At 41.6% G+C, this 22,207-nt stretch overlaps 1 protein-coding gene across 4 annotated transcripts in view; it reads right to left on the bottom strand.

Moving 5' to 3' along the window:
* FYB2 (FYN binding protein 2) overlaps positions 1-22,207 on the bottom strand; it is a 145,345-nt gene that overhangs the window by 82,985 nt on the left and 40,153 nt on the right. For all 4 annotated transcript variants that reach the window (XM_082414940.1, XM_082414939.1, XM_082414941.1 and 1 more), the window contains exons 2-4: positions 8,250-8,994; positions 4,072-4,233; positions 2,251-2,284 (exon numbers count right to left, since the gene is read on the bottom strand). In XM_082414940.1, coding sequence (XP_082271066.1) covers positions 2,251-2,284; positions 4,072-4,233; positions 8,250-8,994 — 941 coding nt within the window. The remainder of the gene's footprint in view (positions 1-2,250; positions 2,285-4,071; positions 4,234-8,249; positions 8,995-22,207) is intronic.

The following is a 22,207-nucleotide window of genomic DNA, read 5'->3' as shown; positions in this document are numbered from 1 at the left end:
TACCTCATGCCATCCCTGAACTCTTTCAAATAGACAACTGAACCAGGAGTTCCTAGAGCACATGAATCTTTTCTAGCATCATTCAGTCTGTTCCTTGTTGAACAAGAGCGTCGTATCAAGTCCTTGGTGTACAAGATCCTGTCTCCCTCCCATTTCTTTCCATTCCTTACTATACTTTCTATACTCTAACTCAAGTAGTTCTAGCTTCCAAAAGAAGACTTGTTACTCCACACTTCCTGCCTCTGTCTATATCTACCTTCCCGTGTTTTCCAACAGATGTTTATCCTCAATACTTATTTCAAATGTTTCCTCTTCACTGTTAGGTTGATTGAATTAATGCCCCTATTCTTCACCCCTTCATGGATCCCTGCCCACTGCCATGTAAAACTTCAGTGCCCTCTCACTCTGACTCAGTATCAGCAAAACTGTCTAGATAGTCTTCAACATGTGAGCCACACCAGCTGAGCCCAGCCCAGATCAGCCGAACCCACAGTTACTTTGTATACTGTTGATGTTCTGTTGGTATTATGCAGTATTACTGCAGCAACAGACAACTCATATGTTTTCTATAAAGACTTGCCTGACCCTCCCAAGGAAAAATGATCCCTCTGCATTTTTGCAACCTCTGAAACTTATACCTTTCTCTATTACAAAATGTAACACATTCGACTATTATAAACATTTAATGAATGAATAAGTAGTATGATTATTTATTTTTATGTTTAGTTCTCCTTCTAAGACTGACCTTCTTGAGAACAGGAGCATCTTTGTGAAGGAGTTTGTATAGTCAAAATAGTTTGGGCATACCTGTTAGTACAGCCACTATGGAAAACAGTATGGTGCTTCCTTGAAAACTTAAAAATTGAACTGCCATATGATCCAGAAATCCTGTACCTTGGTATACAACTGAAGGAAACAAAAACAGGATCTCAAAGAAATACCTGTGCTCCCATGTTCACTGCAGCATTAGTCACAATAGCCAAGATATGGATGGACACCTAAGTGTCCACAATGGGTAGAGAAGATATGAGATATATACATATATGTATATAATCCACATATTATATATATATAAATGTGTAAATGTGATGTTATAGATATATGAATGTAATATATTATAAATGTGATATATATATATGCACACATTTATATATGGAATATTATTAAGCCTTGAAAAAGAAGGCCATCTTGCCATCTGCAAAGACATGGATGAACCCTGAGGGCATTATGCTAAGTAAGATGAGAAAGACAAATACTGCATGATATCACTTATATGTGGAATCTTAAAAAAAAAAAAAAAAAACAGAACTTGTAAAAGCAGAAAATAGAATGGTGGTTACCAAGGGCTGGGGAAAGGAGAAATCGGAGATGTTGTTTAAGAGTACAAACTTGCAACCTGTAGATAAATAAGTTCTGGAGATTCAATGCACAACATAGGGATTACAGTAAAAAAATAATGCTATATTATAAACTCAAAGCTGCTGAGAGACTAGATTTTTAACTGTTTGCAGCACAAAAAAAATAAATATGCAAGGTGATAAAGGTGTTAGCTAATACTACCGTAGTAATAATATTGTAATATATAAGTGTCTTGAACCAATACACTATGCACCTCAAACTTATACAATGTTATATATCAATTATATCTCAGTTAAAAAAATAGTTTGGGCACACCTGGGTTGGAATCATGCCTCTGCAAGTGACAAACTTTCTGAGGCCAGCTATCTTTAGCTGTAAAATGAGGACAGGGGCAGCAACTTCGCAGCGTTCTTGAGAAGAGGAAGTGAGAACATGTGTATACAGTAGCCAGCTCAATGCACGACACATCAGAGTGATTAATGGACTGACCTTCATGGCCAAAGTCTTACAATGAGCGCACCAAAACCAGAAGGTCCTTTGTCCCATTACCGATTCCTAACATCACACTGGCTGCCCACAGCACTCTGTGGCCTCTCATCTGATTTATTACTCCAGAGGCTGATGTTTCAGTTTACTGAACCCAACTGTATCATAAGTAAAAGGACCTCAGATGACCATCTTTGCAACTTAACGCCAGCCTGGTTTTTAAATGCGGTTTATTTAATCTCTCATTTAATCAAAAGTTGCAGTTTGGTGCTTATAAATCTGCTCTTCCTGCAACTCTTCTGAGAAATACAGACACCTGGCGTGTGCTTATTGCCTGCTTTTGGGCAGGCTAAGCAGCCTCCTTGATGGGCTACGCTCCTACACAATTGAAAAACGGGTACTCACCTCTCTGGAGGCAGGTCGCCTTCCTCCCCAGCTGCTGCAAGATCAAGAGACAGGGTGAAAAAGAGGGGTTTCAGTGGCAGCCTGTTTAAGTGAATTGTTTGTGCAATGACCACACCCCCCCAACCTCCTCCCCCCACCCCGAGACAAAACATAGAAGGGCAGCTTACCTGTGCCCCAAGCCTCCCCTCCCCCCTGGCATCCGGGGACCTTCGGTCCTGCATGCAGTGTTCACCTACACTTTATGGTGCTTATTTATGAGTGCAATCTCCTGTATTAGACTTTGATCCCCTTGAGCCCTGGAACTCCTGTGGGCTTTACCTCTTAATCTCTTGTTTCTATCACAGAGCCTGGCAAAGAGAGTATAGCTGCTCAGTGTGTGCTTGAGTTAATGATAACAGTGCCTTCATCGAGCATTTACTGGTGTGCCGAGCACTGTTCAAAGTCTTCCCAGGCCTCATCTCATTTCTCCTCACAATCATCGAGTGTTATTATCATCCCCATTTTACAGATAAGGACAATGAGGCTCAGTGAGTACCATGCCCAGACTTCTATAGCTAGTGAGGGGGGAGCTGGGATTTACAAAGCCCATTTTATTCCCAAAAACTTAGTCCTATGTTCTCTGTTCTCTGACAACCTTCTTCTCTTTCAGAGAGATGGTTTGAGGCCTGAATTATTTAATGTTTATAAAAGTCATACTGAGCCTTCTTTGACATGGAGGTGGCCATATTATCCAAGTATACTCAGAAGACCTCGATTTCTCGCTATAGGATTTTCTTTGGGGATAAGACTTAAGATGACTTACAGCAGTGGTTCTCAAAATGTGGTCCCTGGGCCAGCAACACCAGCATCTTGCCGCGAACTTGCTAAAAAGGTAAATTCTCAGGCCCCAAACCAAGACGAACTGGATCAGAACTTTGGGGTTAAGCTGTGTTTTAACAAGTCCTCTAGCTGACTCTGATGCATGCTGAAGTTTGAGAATCACTGAGTTAAAGAAATTTCACCCTAAGTTTGCCCAAAGCAGTCTAATGAACAGTCAACAAACTAAGAATAAATGAACGAAGAATTAGCTCTTTTAGCGTACCATCCACAGGCACTCATGGCCACAGTAAGACAAAGGCTAGCACAGCACTACGCATCACCCCAAAGTGTATGTTCACCTTGTGTTTCACTAGAGCAAATGTAAGCGAAGGTGTTTACAGTGTCAACAGGATCGGGCTGCAGTGGGGGGAAAAGGGGGGTGAGAAGGTTACCTTTGCAAAACAGAGGAAAACACACAAGAGCACAGAAGGATGGCTGCCAAGGATGCTGCAGGTCCTGGAAAGGACTAATGGGGGCAGGGGTGCGGGGCCCTTCAATTCATTCCTGAAGGCAGATCACAGAGGCCCAAGGGACTCCCAGCATGACCCCAGGTCAAGTGCACACTGACTTTCCTCTCTTCACTCCCTCCCCCTCTCCTACTGCCCTTGGTTGTGTTGACAACATGGGCTTTGTAGGAAAACAAAGACTCCCTGCCTCCCTCCTCAGCTACTTTTTGTTTTCTTCCTCTTGGACAGATTCCCAGTGATCAAATGCAGTGCTCTCAGGGGAAGCAGGCTGGCCCAGGAGCGATAAGGGGCCAATTCCCACAGATGTGTCATTTCACAGGCGAGCTGCCACAGCCTCTACGTGAGAATAAGCAGTGATGGATGTCCAGCCCCACAGAGAAGCAGTCCGGCACTGTCCCCTGGGAGCCGATGCAGAGGGGGAGGTGACGGGGATCCGGCCACGGGAGCCATGACTTCTGTTGGCTGCCTGTGCACGGGGCCCTGCGCATTTCCTTACCTTCCCTGTGGGTCTTGGGAAGAGCAGGTGCCTGCCTCTGGAAGGCCTGGAGGTTCACGACCGGGGGCCTCGGTGGCTTTGTGGGAGGAGGACCCAGGGACTTGACGGAAGGCAGCGGCTTGGTATTGGGAAGTTGTGGATGACTGACATCCGGCTGGTTCTCTGAGCATAAATAGTCCAAAATGTAGGTTAGTATTTCCATTTCATGGCTGGCCTCAGCCTCACTCCCCTCCCATCTATTCTCCACCCAGCAGCCAGAGTGTCCTGATCAAAATGCAAACCTGATCTTTTTTTGTTTTTTGTTTTTGTTTTTTAAATTTTTATTGAAGGGACTTCCCTGGTGGTCCAGTGGTGAAGAGTCCGCCTTACAATGCGGGGGACGCAGGTTCAATCCCTGGTCAGGGAACTAAGATCCCACACGCTGCGGGGCAGCTAGGCCCACGCGTCACAACTACTGAGCTTGCGCGCCCCAACGAGAGAGAGAAAAAACCTGCACACCACGACTAGAGAGAAGCCCACGCACTGCAACTAGGGAGAAGCCCTTGCGCCACAACGAAGACCTGATACAGCCCCCAAAATAAAGAAAATAAATAAATATTTTTTTATTGAAGTATAGTTGATTTACAATCGATGTTGTGTTAGTTTCAAGTGTACAGCAAAGTGAATCAGTTATACATACACATATAGTCACTTTTTTTTTAGATTCTTTTTCCATATAGGCCATTACAGAGCACTGAGTAGGGTTCCCTGTTCAAACCCGATCTTGCCACCATCCAGCTGCCCAGAGGATGAAGCCCTGTTTCCTCAGCTGCCGTCCACTCACTCCATACTCTGGCGTTTAAACACCACACAGCCTCAATCTACATTTCTTTTCTTACCACACTTTACCACTCTCCTTCCCCAACTTTAAGCCCTAACATCTTTTCGCTCACAACCACTGGCTTCTCAGTTTTCCAGATTTGATTTTTTTCGTAGTTTCTATTTTTTTTAATTTACTTTTTAAATTGAAGTACAGTTGATTTACAAAGTTGTGTTTGTACAGCAAAATGAGCCAGATATATATATATATCTGGAACAGCATTCCAGATTTAACTTTAAAAGCCTTAAATAGCTCTCATATATCCAAGATTTTGTTCATGCCATTCCTCCTTGTTCTGGAATGCTGTTCCCTCACTTCTCCCTTGGCGAACTTTGACTCATTATTTAAGGCCCTGCTCCAATGACACCTCCTCTAGGAGGCCTTTCTTGATTTCTACCAGAAAACAAGCTCAGAATCAACCACTCTTTGTTCTGTATCCCCTAGCACATTGTTACCACTTCTGCATCAGTGTAGAGGCATATTAAAAGAGCTAGTCTATCTTCCCATTGAATGTAGGCTCCTCAAGGGCAGGGACTAGGCCCTAGTGACCTCCCCCCAGCACCAAGCACAGGGCCTGCATCAGGGGAAAGGGATAATGACTATTCCCTGAAAGGATTCTTCAAGCACTGATGACGGGCAACTAACATGGGAGCCACGAAGAGCAGTAACAATTCGTCTCTGATTTCCAGGGCTCAATGCCTAGAACAGGCTTCAAGGCTGGCTTTGTGGTACCTGGGCACCTGTGGATTTTGCGTCCTAGAATTTTCCAGGACAGTCCCAATTTCACGTATTTTGTCTTTCTGCACTGATAAGCCAACCAACAGAAATTTCAACATTATATATAAAAGTTGTATCTGCTTCTTACACTGAAAATAACACAAAATCTTATATAATTCAAGTGCCTTGATTTTTTGGTTTACATAATACAGTGCTTGACCACATGGCAAAACTAGAGAAGCTGGCTAGTGTTTCACAAGTACCTCAGTGCAACCTCCTGAAAGCCCTGCTATCTTTTGCAGGCGGGGAGCGGGGCTTCCTTCTAGCCCTGCCAGCAGGGGTTACATAGTCAGGGCCAGAGTTCCATTCTTCTAAGGCTTGAATTATAAGCCGCAATGTCAGAGATTTTAGTCTTTACCAACTTAGGGAGAAGACAGTGAAAGTGAATGATCACTTACTAACTGAGCTCCTAATTTTTACCAGGCACTGTGCTAAGCAGTTTACGTAGGTTATCTCACTTAATCCTCCCAACAGCTCTATCAGGTAGGTTATCTAGCCCTTTCTTGCCTCCCATCTCTCCTTCCTCCCATTCATCCCCTCTTCATTTCCATCCCTTCATCAATACCTATTTACTATATTCCAAGCATTGTTCTAGGGGCTGGGGCTAGAGTTAAGAGCAAGAACATATAGAGTTCTGCCCTCAGGAATTTTCATTCTAATAGGAGGAGGCTGATGAGAAACGTGCAAACAAATAAACAGATAAGAAAATCACAGACGGGCGGTGGGAAGCGGGGGACAAATCAGGAGTTTGGGATTCATATATACACACCATTATACATAAAATAGATAACCAACAAGGACCTACTGTATAGCACAGGGAATTATACTCAATAGTTTGTAATAACCTATAAGGGAAAAGAATCTAAAAAAGAATAGGAACACATATATATGTATAACTGAATCACTCTGCTGTACACCTGAAACTAATACAACATTGTAAATCAACTATACTTCAATTAAAAAAAAAAACCCAAAAAAGAAAATCACAGCAATCTATTAGTTCTATAAAGGAAATAATGATGATATGAAAGAATGTGAACTCTTGGTGGTGAGGTAGTGGTCTTTAGATGGAGATCTCTGGCTAGAGAAGGCTTATCTGGGAAAGTGTCATTTGAACTTAGATCTAAAGGCAATTATGCAAAGATCAAAGAAAAGAGTTGTCTAGGAAGAGGGAGCAGCAATTGCAAAGGTCCTGAGTCATAACCAAGTCTGTTCAAGGAACAGCAAGAAATCCAGGGTGTTATCTATGGGCTAGTGAACCAGGGAAGAGATCAGGAGGTAAGTCAGAGACATAGGCAGGGACCCAAAGAAGCAGAGCTATGAAGTCAGTAAGTAGTTTAGATGCTATTCTGAGTGCAAAGAGAAACCATATAAGATTATAAGCAGGAAATCCATCCATCCATCCATCCATTCATTCATTCAATCATTCAAAAAATACTTTCTTGAGAACCCACTGAAACTGGCCTTGTTTTTCTAGGTCCTGGGGATACAGTGGTAAAGAAGACAGTTTTTATCCTCATTTAACTTATATTTTACTCAGATAAACAAACAAATACATAATAATATACCAGATAGGGATAAGTGATACGAAGAAAACCAAAGCAGTGTAGGAAGATAAAGAATGCTGGCAGTGGGGTGGCTATTTTAGATAGAGCGATCTACAAGGTCCACTCACAGCAGGTGACATTGAGCTGAGATGCTGATGAAGTGAGGGAGTGAGACATCAAAGTCCTAGGGGAAACATGTTCCAGAAGAGGGATCTGCAGGTGCAAAGGTCCTGGGGTGGAAATAGTTTGGTGTATCTAAGGAATAGCAAGACGGCCAATGTGGTGAGAGAGGAGAGGGTAAGAGAGGTAGTCAAGGAGCAAATCGTATGAGCCACTGTAATATGGCTGTGGTTGAAATGAGCTGGGGAGTGACATGACTGGATTTATGCTTTAGAGGATCATTGCACCTGCAAGGAGGAGAGTACAATATAAGAGGGCAAGAGTGTGAAAGCAGGTTCAGGCAAGAGATGGTCCATGGTGGTGTGGACATGGGCAGAAGGCAGACATGGAAGCAAGTAGAGGGATTCAGAACATATTTTGATGATAGAACCAAGAGCTTGCTGATGGATTAGTTGCAAAGAATGAGGGGGAGACAGGAATAGATCATGACTCCTAGATTTTTGGCCTGAGCAACCAAGAGGATGGTTGAGCTATTTACCAAGACAAGGAAGATTGGTGATGGATCGATTGACAGGAGAGCAGACCAGGCTTTATGAAGTTAAGCAGATTGTCCAATTTCATGCATCTTGTAAGAAGCAGAGCTAAGATTCAAATCCAAGTTTGCCCCAACTGTGTCTCCGTATAATTCCAGGAGATTAATCACTTTACCCAAACCTGGGTAAATTATAACCTAGCAAATGGGCCTAGAATACCTGTGCTGGAGTTTGAAGCAAACATTGCCCAGCTCACATATGTGACCAATCCCAAGCCAGCAAGCTCTAAATTAGAAACACAGTGCCCCTTCCCCCCAGGCCTGTGGGGATTCGATTTCTCACCGGGGGCCTGGCTGGTGAACTCAGTGACATCATAGATAGGGTGGCATGTGCTCCCTGCCGGGCTCCTCTCAGGACTGGGGTTTGCTCGGCTCCTCCTGCCATGTTGAGAAAGTCGAACAGTGGGATCTTCAGAGGTGGCACACAATCCTCTTTGGGCCATCATGAGCCTCTGGGAAGGAAGGGTCTGGGCTCCTTTTCTTTCCAGCTTTTTCCTGGGCTCCTCTGGAGTAAGCCCCATGTTTTTCTGCTCTTCCAGATGGAAGGCCCTGCTTCCACAACTGGCAGGGATAAAGACTGATGACACCTCACTTTTCTGAGATAAAACCTCCCAGTTCCAGAGCTTGTTTCTGAAGCTGTTGTTCACCAGTACTTTCTTCTTATTGGTTATCTCAGCATTTGACTGATTCACATCTAACAGCAGAGAAGCCTTCTGTGAATTTACTGAAGAAGCAGAAGAACTCCCAGGAGGTTCCAGGGAATTAGAACATTTCTGAGTCTCGCTCTTCTGAGCCAACTTCACTTTCTGGGCTTTAAGAGGCTGGGAGTCACCACTGGCACAATCGGGTAGGGGCTCATTGTGGTTGGAAGAGGGGTGTTTCCCACTGGCCAAAGTCTTTGTGGACTGTCTGCTTCCAGTGTCACCCTTTTGAGAAACACCTTCTGGGAATTTAACAGGTCCTGGAAGAGATGGCGTATCAAGCTTTTGAAATTTGGCTCGAAGTTCCTTGAAGTTTCTTAACACTTCCTAGAGCATAAAAGAAAACAGTAATGTCTCGTTATTCTAGGAAGAAAGCAGCATGATTAGCTGACTTCACTGTGCCTGCTAAGAAGCTGTAGGTGCTGATGTAATGCCATCACTTATCTGTTGAGTAATATCAGCCAGTAATGCTATTGTCTATGTGAGGCAGAGTGAAAACAATTGTGTGCTCTTTGAAACACTTCGGGTATGTTTAATTTCTTCACAACATATAAAGAACGCTTGTAAAAGAGATAGTACTAACAATTACCGATAAATCCCTTGATATAAACTTTTGGTGGCTCTCTGCTGCCTATGCAAATAAACCCCTTCGCGTGGCATTCAAGAACATTGGCAGAAGTTGTGGAATTATGATCTTAAAGAGGGCAGAATTATGATCTCCAGCCATAGGTCAACATAACCACACTTAAACCAAACAGGATAATTTACAGTTTTCCTAGAAACTTTACACTCTCCACCACCCTGACTTCGCTCATGTGTTCTTGCTTCCCCCAAGTGCATCCCCCGTATACTTGTCAACTGCTTTCTTCCAACAGTAACGCCCACCTTCTCCATCAACATTCCCCCTGTGGCTGACACGTAGAGCTAACTCCTCCCTGACTCCACATTGCTTCCACAGCTCCTCATAACTTGGCTGTTGAACTTAACAACACAGGGTGGAGAAAAGAGCAATCTTTGGAACCTTTGGACAGGTCTGTGTTCAAATTCAGACTCTGCTCTTTATCATCTAGAAAAATACTTTGGGAAACTTGGTATCATCAGTGCAGTCTCGTCATAGAAATAACTTGCAAGTGGCAGAAGGATGAGGGGTGCCATATGTAAAGTGTCCATCACAGTGCCTGACACATAGTAAATAAAAGCTACTCATAAGGGACGAGATGACGCTCTTGTATTTTTGACTCCCCTTGGGAGACTGTGTTCCACTTTCTAAATTCAGCTCAAATTCAGTATATGAAGATGGGGGTAGTAATAGCAGCGCAACCCTTTGGGCAGAGGAAGGGACATGCCTGGGATTATACAGTGAGTTGGTGGTCTACTACATAGGTAGGATTAGGCTTGACTCCTGCTCCTTGCTCTTCCCAGTTTCCGCCTTTCTCTCATGAGATTTAATTTACTTTTGTAAGTGTGTTTTGTCATTTTCTGTCTTCAGAGGAGGTTGGAGGGGGAGGACATAGAGCATGGGAGGACATCTAATAGAGCCATTTCCAAAGTAAGAGCCACCATCTTCTCTTGATCAACTTAAAGGTCTTAATTTCATGTATACAGACAACCTCCATGCTACTGACTTCTGATTTTGCCTGCTGAAGGAATGACTGTTGGGTGACGTTTTCTCACTGTGTTTACAGTTGACTCACACTGTAGATTAGTTGACTCACACTGTCCTCTGAAGATTTAGGAAGGGAGAAAAGTTGAACAGGAAATATGAAGCAGGTGTCTGGGAGCTTGCTGGCATGCTCTTCCCTCTTTCCTCCTCTCTCTCTCACACACACACACACACACACACACACACACACACACACACACAATACACACTTTATAGCTTTCCTCACAAATTGCCCAGGGTTAATTTCTTACATTTCAACCAGCAGTCAAGTTGATTCCATTGACCTTCCTTTCACCTGATGTGGTAGAAGCCAGCACTGGGCATGGAACTAGGAGATCTAAGTATGAGGCTCAGCTTTGCCATTTTCTAGCCATGTGTCTTCGACAGTTCACTTTGCTTCTCTGAGCCTTATGTTCCTCACTATAAAATGCGATGATTCTACTAACAGTTCAGGGTTATTGCAAGGGTCACATGAGATGACAGATGTACATACCTCAGTGGTTAATATTTTTTAAATTGTGGTAAAATACACCTAACTTTAAATTTACCACCATAGCCATTTTTAACTGTACAGTACAGTAGTGCTAAGTACACTCACATTATTGTGAATGTCCAGGACTCTTTCATCTTGCAAAACTGAAGCACTATATTCATTAAACAACAGCTTCCCATTCCCCCTCCCTCCAAACCCTGGCAACCATCATTCTACTTTCTGTATCTACGAACTTGACTACACCAGGTACCTCATATAAATGGAATCATATGTACTTGTCTTGTTGTGACTGATTTATTTCATTTAGCATATTGTCCTTAAGGTTCACCCATACTATAGCATACTGCAACGTTTTCTCCAGACGCGCAGGCTCACTAGTTGTGGCTCACGGGCCCAGTGGCTCCACGGCATGTGGGATCTTCCCAGACCAGGGCTCGAACCCGTGTCCCCTGCATTGGTAGGCAGATTCTCAACCACTGCGCCACCAGGGAAGCCCCTGATCTTAATTCTTAAAAGCCCATGAGCCTGCCCCTTCTTCATGCCATTGCCACTGCCTTTGAGTCTTCCTTACTTATTGCTTAAAATGACTTCTTTCTGGCCTCCCTGCCTCCACTCTAGGCCCCTCTAATCTATCATTTACCCAGCTGTTAGACAAATCTGACTGAAAACATGAATCTGATCATGTACATCCCAGTTTAAAATCCTTCAATTTGGCTTCTTCAAAGCTTTCCAATACAGCTTAAACTCTTGCTTAGTACCTAAGGCCCCCCCCGAATCCCAACTCTGTTAATTTTCTGACATCTTTTGGGCCCCTCCCTGACATGCTTTCTTCCTTCTGACTTCACTGAATTACTTACATTTTCCTAAACTTATTTTGCTCTTTCATGTCTCTATACCTTTGAATATGCTATTTTCTCTGCCTGGAATGCCCACCTTTCACCCAATTTCTTGAATTAGCAAATTCCTACTTGTTCAAAATTCAACTTGTGACACCTCAAAATATTCATTGGTTTCCTATTATGTGCTAGACAATAGGGTTACAAAGATGAATAAGACATTTCCTGAACGCTGATGTCAAATCCAGACAAGGATGACACAAGAAAAGAAAATTGTAGGTCAATACTGATGAACATAGATGCAAAAATCCTCAACAAAATATTAGCAAACCAACTTTAACAGTCCATTAAAAGTATCATACACCATGATCAAAGTGGGATTTATTCCAGAGGTGCAAGGATGGTCAAACATCGGCAAATCCATCAATATGATACACCACATTAACAAAAGGAAGACAACAAAACATATTATCTCAATAGATGCAGGAAAAGCATTTGACAAAATTCATCATCTATTTATGATAAAAAAAAAATTCTCAACGAAGTGGGTATAGAGGTTACATGCCTCAACATAATAAAGGCCATATATGGTAAGCCCACAGTTAACATCAAGCTGAATGATGAAAAGCTAAAAGCTTTTCCTCTAAGATCAGGAATCAGATAAGGATGCTCACTCTCACCACTTTTACACAACATAGAACTAGAAGTCCTAGCCAGAGCAATTAGGCAAGAAAAAGAAATAAAAGTAATCCAAATTGGCAAGGAAGAAGTAAAACTATCACTATTTGCAGATGACATGATACTATATATACAAACCCCTAAAGACTTCACCAAAAACTGATGAAATAAAATTTATATTTTAAGGCAAGACAAGAAAAAAAACCAAACATAAAATTCTCTCTGTGTGTTTGTTTGGGCCTTCTCCCTCCCTAATATGCAGTGTGCATCTGCATTACACATTAACCAAAGCTCCTCAGAGATGGGAGTGCCTGCTCAACCATAAAGATCATTTATTCTTTCTCCTGATGCAAGCAGTGTAACTTCTTAAAAGAACAGTGTTCTTAGCCAGCTCTGTAGGGGGTCATGGTGACTTGCTGCTTACTTTGTACATGCTTACCTGGACTATGTATCCTTGGTGACCTTTCTGTAAAATATCAGTATGTCATTTTGATGTATGATCCTTTATCTCAAAAATGTATATGACTAAGCCTTTGACTTCTAAAAGGTGGAACAGTTTTCAGAGCTTTCTGAGAATCTGCTTTCTGGGTTATAATCTGCAGTTTGGCCCAAATAAAATTCCCTTCTTTCTTCTTAACTTGATAGTAATTAAATTTTTGTCACAGAACTAATAAATTCAGTAAAGTTGCAGATACAAAATAAATATACAAAATTCTGTCACATTTCTATGCACTAATAAGGAACTATCAGAAAGGGACATTAAGAAACCATCCCCATTTCCAATTACATCAAAAAGAATAAAATACCGAGAAATAAATTTAACCAAGGAGGTGAAAGACTTGTACACTGAAACTATAAAACATTAATGAGATGAGGAGTCAAGATGGAGGAATAGGAAGACATGGAGTTTGCCCTCTCCCACAAGTACATCAAGAATACATTTAAAAATGGAAACCAATTCTCCCAAAGCACCTGCTGAACCACTAGCAGAGGACCTTGGACACTAAAAGGACAAGAAAAATCCCTGCCAAACCAGGTAGGACAAAAGAAAGAAAAAAAAGAGAAAAGAGGAAACGGGATGGAACCTGCACCTCTGCAGGGGCAGCTGAAGGAGAGGAGAGGTTCCTGCACTCAGAGAAGCCCCCTAACAGGTGGGGAGATCAGCTGGGACAGAGAGGGAGCTTCGGAAGCTTGGAGGAGAGCACAGTAGCCAGTCTGTGGCAGGCAGGACAGAGTAAGACCTACATGGATGGTCCATGCTGCAGCCATGCATGGCCCAGCCTGAGTCACATCTGCTGGCACGGAGTGGGGCTGGGTGCTGCAACATGGGGTTTGGAGAGCAGACCCAGGGAGAGGACAGCTGTTGGCTGTGAAGAGACAGCCTAAGGGGCAGGCGTAAGGAGCTCCACAACCGGGAATGTTTGTGGAAGAAGCCTGGGCCACCATAGAAGCCGGGCGCCATTGTTGAGTGGTGCACAAGGAGCTGGACTGCCATTGCAGCCCCCTTTCCCTTGTGCCAGCCCCTGCCTCCATGGGCACTAGGAGGGGCGCCTGCCTGAGCAGGCTTGCTCACCCTCCCACCAATGCCTCCTCCAGCTCTGCCGGCCCCAGTGGGCTCACGTGCCCCGCCTGCCTCTGTCTCCACCCCTGCCTGCCTGGGCAGGTGCATGTGCTCTGGGGCAGCCTGGGGAGCAGACACCGGTGGGAGGAACACATGCAGAGGTTGGGCTGAAACCACAGCTGAGCCCCAGGGGCCACGCAGCTAAGAAAGAAGAGCTGAATTCTCACCTCACGGCTGCAGGAACCATGGATTTACACTGCCGCTGCTGGCTTTGTAAACCCAGCACCTGAGGAACATCTGAATGGATGAGTGATCACGCAGCTGAGGTTGGTCTAGCTTTAGTAGGCACGTGCATGCAGGGATTGGACCAGGCCAGAATCTGAGCTGCTTCCATAGCTCCCACAGGGGATCCATGTACATGATTACTACAGTCTTGGGACCTGACTTTGGTGGATCCGTGTTGGTGGCCTGGTGAAAACAACTCCTGAGAGACACTAGGGCCAATTGCTGGCATATCCACAGTTAAGGTGGGGCTGAGAGCAGTTCCAACAATAGTGTAATTTGTGAGCCAGCACAATGGGTGAAAAGTGACACAACAGAGTACACTCACAGGTGAACAGCTCCAGAGAAGGAAAACTCAGTGGCTTCTCTCCCAGTGGGAGTGCTCCAATCCCACCTACCTCACACTGAAGATCAGAAACACAGCCCAGAAACAGATCTAGGGGCCTCTACTCCAGCAACCAGGGAGAAGACCCTGCCTCTGATAGGGCAGTAACAATCACAGAGCAGAGGGGAGGCCCTGCTGAATATCCGGTGCAGGCTCAGTTCACCACAACATCAGTCACACCGCCTATCAAGGGGATAATGGCCAGCATACACTGAGGAAAGAGGGGGCAGTCATCCATACTAAAAACAGCCCTTGCACCAAAAAATATTAAACACACACAGACTACATTGGGACGTTCTCACATAAAAATAGCCCTCCAAGACAGTCTGAGGGTCAGGCATCAGGAGGAAGAACCCCCCAGCGCATTTGGCTTTGAAGGCCAGTGGGGCCTGAATGCAAGAGCTCCAGAGGGCTGGGAGAAACAGAGACTCCACTCTTGGAGGGTGCACACAAGACCTCACATGTGCTGGGACCCAGCACAAAGCAATACTTACATAGGAACTGGGGTTAGATCTAACTAGGGGTCTGGGAGGGTCTCCTGGGGAGGCAGGGGTTGGCTGTAGTTCACTGTGTGGGCAAGGATACTGGTGGCAGAGGCCCCCAAAAATATTATTCAGTGTGAGCTCTCCCAGAGGTCCCCAACTGGGCACCAAGACCTGGCCCCACCCAACAGCCTACAGTCTCCAAAACTGGAACTCCTCAGGCCAAACAACCAGAAAGGTAGGAACACAGCCCCACGCATCAGCAGACAGGCTGCCTAAGTCATAATGAGCTCACAGATACCTGAAAACATACTCCTTGACACGGCCCTGCCCATCAGAGTGACAAGACCCAGCTCTACCAATCAGAGAGCAGGCACCAGTCCCTCCCACCAGGAAGCCTGCACAAGCTCCTAGACCAACCTCATCCACGACAGGGCAGACACCAGAAGCAAGGGGAACTACAATCCTGCAGCCTGTGGAATGGAGACCACAAACACAGAAAGTTAGACAAAATGAGATGAAAAAGAAACATGTTGCAAACAAAGGAACATGATAAAAACTGACCAGAACAACTAAATGAAGAGGAGATAGGCAATCTACCTAAAAAAGAATTCAGAGTAGTGATAGTAAAGATGATCCAAAAACTCAGGAAGAGAATGGAGGCATGGATCAAGAAGATACAAGAAATGTTTAACAAGGATCTAGAAGATATAAAGAACAAACAAACAGAGATGAATAATAAAATAACTGAAATGAAAAATATACTAGAAGGAATCAACAGCAGAATAACTGAGGCAGAAGAACAAATAAGTGAGCTGGAAGACAGAGTGGTGGAAATCACTGCCACAGAACAGAAGAAAGAAAAGAAATGAGGACAGTCTCAGAGACATCTGGGAAAACATTAAATGCACCAACATTACATTATAGGGGTCCCAGAAGGAGAAGAGAAAGAAAAAGGGCCTGAGAAAATATTTGAAGATATTATAGCTGATAACTTCCCTAATATGAGAAAGGAAACACTCACTCAAATCCAGGAAGTGCAGAGAGTCCCATATAGGATGAACCCAAGGAGGAACTTGGCAAGACACATATTAATCAAATTGATGAAAATTAAAGACAAAGAAAAAATATTAAAAGCAACAAGGGAAAAGCAACTAATAACATACAAAGGAATCCTCATAAGGTTATCAGCTTCTTTTTCAGCAGAAACTCTGCAGGCCAGAGGGGAATGGCACAGTATATTTAAAGTGATGAAAGGGCAAACCTACAACCAAGAATAGTCTACCCAGCAAGGCTCTCATGCAGATTCGACGGAGAAATCAAAAGCTTTACAGACAAGCAAAAGCTAAGAGGATTCAGCACCACCAAACCAGCCTTACAAGAAATGCTAAAGGAACTTCTTTAGGGAGGAAAGAGAACAGCAACTTAAAACAACCTTTTACATACATAGACTGCTATATCAAAACTTCATGGGAACAGCAAACCAAAAAACTACAATAGATACAAACACAAAAAAGAAAAAGCAACCCAAACACAATACCAAAGATAGTCATCAAATCATGAGAGAAGAGAATGAAAGAGGAAGGGAAGAAAAAAGACCTACGAAAATAAATCCAGAATAGTTAAGAAGATGGTAATATAATTACCTTAAATATAAACGGTTTAAATGCTCCAACTAAAAGACACAGACTGGCTGAATGGATACAAAAACAAAACCCCTATATATGCTGTCTACAAGAGACCCACTTCAGATCTAGGGACACATACAGACTGAAAGTGAGGGGATTGAAAAAAAGATATTCCATGCAAATGGAAACCAAAAGAAACCTAGAGTAGCAATACTCATATCAGACAAAATAGACTTTAAACTAAAGACTGTTACAAGAGACAAGGAAGGACACTACATAATGATAAGGGATCAATCCAAGGAGAAGATAAAACAATTGTAAACATATATGCACCCAACATGGGAGCACCTCAATATTAGCCAAATATTAGCCAAATTAGCCAATATTAGCCAAATGCTAATAGCCATAAAAGGGGAAATTGGCAGTAGCACAACAACAGTGGGGGACTTTAACACCCCACTTAACACCAATGGACAGATCATCCAAACTGAAAGCCAATAAGGAAACACAGGCCTTAAATGACACATTAGATAGAGATGGACTTAATTGATATTTGTAGACATTCTATCCAAAGGCAGAAGAATACACTTTCTTCTCAAGTGCACATGGAATATTCTCCAGGATAAATCACATACTGGGCCACAAATCAAGCCTTGGTAATTTAAGAAAATTAAATCATATCAAGCATCTTTTCCAACCACAACACTATGAGATTATAAATCAACTAAAAGAAAAAAAACATGTAAAAATCACAAACATGTGGAGACCAAACAATATATTACTAAACAACCAAGAGATCACCAAGGAGATCAAAGAGGAAATAAAAAAACACCTAGAGACAAATGACAATGAAAACACGATGACCCAACCCCTATGGGATGCAGCAAAAGCAGTTCTAAGAGGAAAGTTTAGAGCAATACAATCTTACCTCAGCAAATAAGAAAAATCTCAAACAAACAACCTAAACTTACAACTAAAGCAACTAGAGAAAGGAGAACAAACAAAATCCAAAGTCAGTAGAAGGAAAGAAACTATAAAAATCAGAGCAGAAATAAATGAAATAGAGATGAAGAAAACAATAGAAAAGATCAATAAAACAAAAAGCTGGTTCCTTGACAAGATAAACAAAATTGATAAAGCATTAGCCAGACTCATCAAGAAAAAAGGGAGAGGGCTCAAATCAATAAAATTAGAAATGAAAAAGAGAAGTTACAACTGACACCACAGAAATACAAAGGATCAAAAGAGCCTACTACAAGCAACTATATGCCAATAAAATGGACAGCCTAGAAGAAATGGACAAATTCTTAGAAAGGTACAACCTTCCAAGACTGAACCAGGAAGAAATAGAAACTATGAACAGACAAATCACAAGTAATGAAATTGAAACTGTGATTAAAAAACTTCCAACAAACAAAATTCTAGGACCAGATGGCTTCACAGGTGAATTCTATCAAAAATTTAGAGAAGAGCTAACACCCATCCTTCTCAAACTCTTCCAAAAAATTGCAGAGGAAAGACCACTCGCAAGCTCATTTTGTGAGGCCACCATCACCCTGATACCAAAACCAGACAAAGATACCACACAAAAAGAAAAAAAGAAAGAAAGAAAATTACAGGTCAATATCACTGATGAACATAAATGCAGAAGTCCTCAACAAATTTCTAGCAAACTGAATCCAACAACACATTAAAAGGATTATACACCATGATCAAGTGGGATTTATCCCAGGGATGCAAGGATTCTTCAATATACACAAATCAATGTGATACACCATATAAACAAATTGAAGAATAAAAACCATATGATCATCTCAATAGATGCAGAAAAAGCTTTCGACAAACTCAACACCCATTTATGATAAAAAATCTCCAGAAAGTGGGCAAAGAGGGAACCTATCTCAACATAATAAAGGCCATATACGAGAAGCCCACAGCAAACATCATTCTCAATGGTGAAAACTGAAAGCATTTCCTCTAAGATCAGGAACAAGATCAGGATGTCCACTCTCGCCACTTTTATTCAACATAGTTTTGGAAGTGCTAGCCATGACAATCAGAGAAGAAAAAGAAATAAAAGGAATCTAAATTGAAGAAGAAGAAGTAAAACTGTCACTGTTTGCAGATGACATGATACTATACATAGAAAATCCTAGAAATGCTACCAGAAAACTACTAGAGCTCATCAATGAATCTGGTAAACTTGCAGGTTACAAAATTAATACACAGAAATCTCTTGCATTGATATGCACTAACAACAAATGATAAGAGAAATTAAGGAAACAATCCCATTTACCGTCACATTAAAAGAATAAACCTACCTAAGGAGACAAAAGACCTGTACTCAGAAAACTATGACACTGATGAAAGAAATCAAAGGTAACACAAACAGATGGAGAGGTATACCATGTTCTTGGATTGGAAGAATCAATATTTTCAAAATGACTGTACTACCCAAAGAAATCTACAGAGTCAATGCAATCCCTATCAAATTACCATGGCATTTTTTACAGAATTAGAACGAAAACGTTCACAATTTGTATGGAAACACGAAAGACCTCAAATAGCCAAAGCAATCTCGAGAAAGAAAAACGGAACTGGAAGAATCAGGCTCCCTGGCTTCAGACTATACTACAAAGCTACAGTAATCAAAACAGTATGGTACTGGCACAAAAAACAGAAATATAGATCAACGGAACAGAAAGTCCAGAGATAAACCCATGCACCTATGGTCAACCAATCTATGATAAAGGAGGCAAGAATATACAATGGAGAAAAGACATCCTGTTCAATAAGTGGTACTGGGAAAACTGGACAGCTACATGTAAACTAATGAAATTAGTACACTTCCTAACACCACACACAAAAATAAACTCAAAATGGATTAAAGACCTAAATGTAAGGCCATATACTATAAAACTCTTAGAGGAAAACATAGGCAGAACTCTCTCTGACATAAATCAAAGCAAGATCTTTTTTGATCCACCTCCTAAAGTAATGAAAAATTTAAAAATATAAACAAATGGAACCTAATTCAACTTAAAAACTTTTGTACAGCAAAGGAAAGCATAAACAAAATGAAAAGACAACCCACAGAATGGGAGAAAATGTTGGCAAACAAAGCAACAAAGGATTAATCTCCAAAATATACAAACAGTTCATGCAGCTCAATAAAAAACAAACAACCTAATCAAAAAATGGGCAGAAGATCTAAATAGACATTTCTCCAAAGAAGACATACAGATGGTGAAAAAGCACATGAAAACACGCTCAACATCATTTCTCCAATTATTAGAGAAATGCAAATCAAAACTATAATGAGGTATCACCTCACACTGGTCAGAATGGCCATCATCAAAAAATCTGCAAACAGTAAATGCCGGAGAGGGTTGGAGAAAAGGGAACCCTTCCACACTGTTGGTGGAAATGTAAATTGGTACAGCCACTATGAAGAACAGTAAGAGGTTCCTTAAAAAACTAAAAATAGAACTACCATATGATCCAGCAATCCCACTCCTGGGCATATACCTAGAGAAAACCATAATTTGAAAAGATACATGCACCCCAATATTCATTGCGGCACTATTTACAATAGCCAGGACATGGAAGCAACATAAATGTCCATTGACAGAGGAATGGAAAAACAAGATGTGGCACATATATACAATGGAATATTACTCAGCCATAAAAAGAAACGAAATTGAGTTATTTGTAGTGAGGTGGATGGACCTAGAGTCTGTCATACAGAGTGAAGTAAGTCAGAAAGAGAAAAACAAATACCGTATGCTAACACATATATATGGAATCTAAAAAAAAAAAAAAAAGTCATGAAGAACCTAGGGGCAAGACAGGAGTAAAGACACAGACCTACTAGAGAATGGGCTTGAGGATATGGGGAGGGGGAAGGGTAAGCTGTGACAAAGTGAGAGAGTGGCATGGACATGTATACATTACCAAACATAAAATAGATAGCTAGTGGGAAGCAGCCACATAGCACAGGGAGATCAGCTCGGTGCTTTGTGACCACCTAGAGGGGTGGGATAGGGAGGGTGGGAGGGAGGGAGATGCAAGAGGGAAGAGATATGGGAACATATGTATATGTATAACTGATTCACTTTGTTATAAAGCAGAAACTAACACACCATTGTAAAGCAATTATACTCCAATAAAGATGTTAAAAAAAAAAAACGTGTGGCACATATATACAATGGAATATTACTCAGCCATACAAAAGAATGAAATAATGCCATTTACAGCAACACTGATGGACCTAGAGATTGTCATACTGAGTGAAGTAAGTCAGACAGAGAAGGACAAATATCGTATGATATCACTTCTATGTCAAATCTAAAAAAATGGTACAAATGAACTTATTTACAAAACAGAAATAGAGTCACAGATGTAGAAAAAAATCTTATGGTTACCAGCAGGGAAAAGGAGGGGAGGGGTGGGATAAATTGGGAGTTTGGGATTGACTTATACACACTACTATATATAACACACATAACTAATAAGGACCTACTCTATAGCACAGGGAACTCTACTGAATACTCTGTAATGACCTATATGGGAAAGGAATCTTAGAAGCATGTATATATGTATATGTATAACTGATTCACTTTGCTGTACAGCAGAAAGTAACAACATTGTAAATCAACTATACTCCAATAAAAAATTTTTAAAAAAGAATCAAGTAAGAAAAAAAGACATTAATGAAAGTGATTGAAGAAGACACAAATAAATGGAAAGGTATCCCACAGAAATCTACGAATTCAATGCAATCCCTATCTAAATTCCAAAATTCCAACAAGCAATTCTGAAAATTTTATGGAACCACAAAAGATCTCAAATAGCTAAAGCAATCTTGAGAAATAACAACAAAGCTGGAGTATCATATGTCCTTATTTTAGACTTTATTACAAAGCTATATTAATCAAAGCAGTATGGTATTGGTATGAGAACATACACATAGATGAACAGAATAGAACAGAGAGCCCAGAAATAAATCCACACATATATGGTCAATTATTTTACAACAAAGGAGCCAAGAATATACAATGGGGATAATGGTCTCTTCAATAAATGGTGTTCAGAAGACTGGACAGCCACACGCAAAAGAATGAAATCAGACCACTATCTTACACCATACACAAAAATTAACTCAAAATGGATTAAAGACTTGAACATAAGACCTGAAACCATAAAACTCCTATAAGAAAACAGCTAGTAGGCTCCTTGACATTAGTCTTGGTGATGACTTTTTGGACCTGACTCCAAAAGCCAAGTCAACAAAAGTAAAAATAAACAAGTGGGGCTACATCAAACTAAAAAGTTTCTGCACATCAAAGGAAACCAACAACAACATGAAAAGGCAATGTACTGAATGGGAGAAAATATTTGCAAATCATATATTTGATAAGGGGTTAAAGTATATTAAAAAACTCATACAACTCAATAGTAATAAAACAAAGAATCCAATTTTAAAATGGGCAGAAGATCTGAATAGATCTTTTTCCAAAGAAGACATACAGA

This window comes from Balaenoptera physalus, assembly GCF_965194825.1.
Source record: "Balaenoptera physalus genome assembly, chromosome: 1".
NCBI lineage: Eukaryota > Metazoa > Chordata > Mammalia > Artiodactyla > Balaenopteridae > Balaenoptera > Balaenoptera physalus.
The sequence above is the reverse complement of the archived record's forward strand: the minus strand, read 5'-3'. Positions and strand labels throughout refer to the sequence as shown.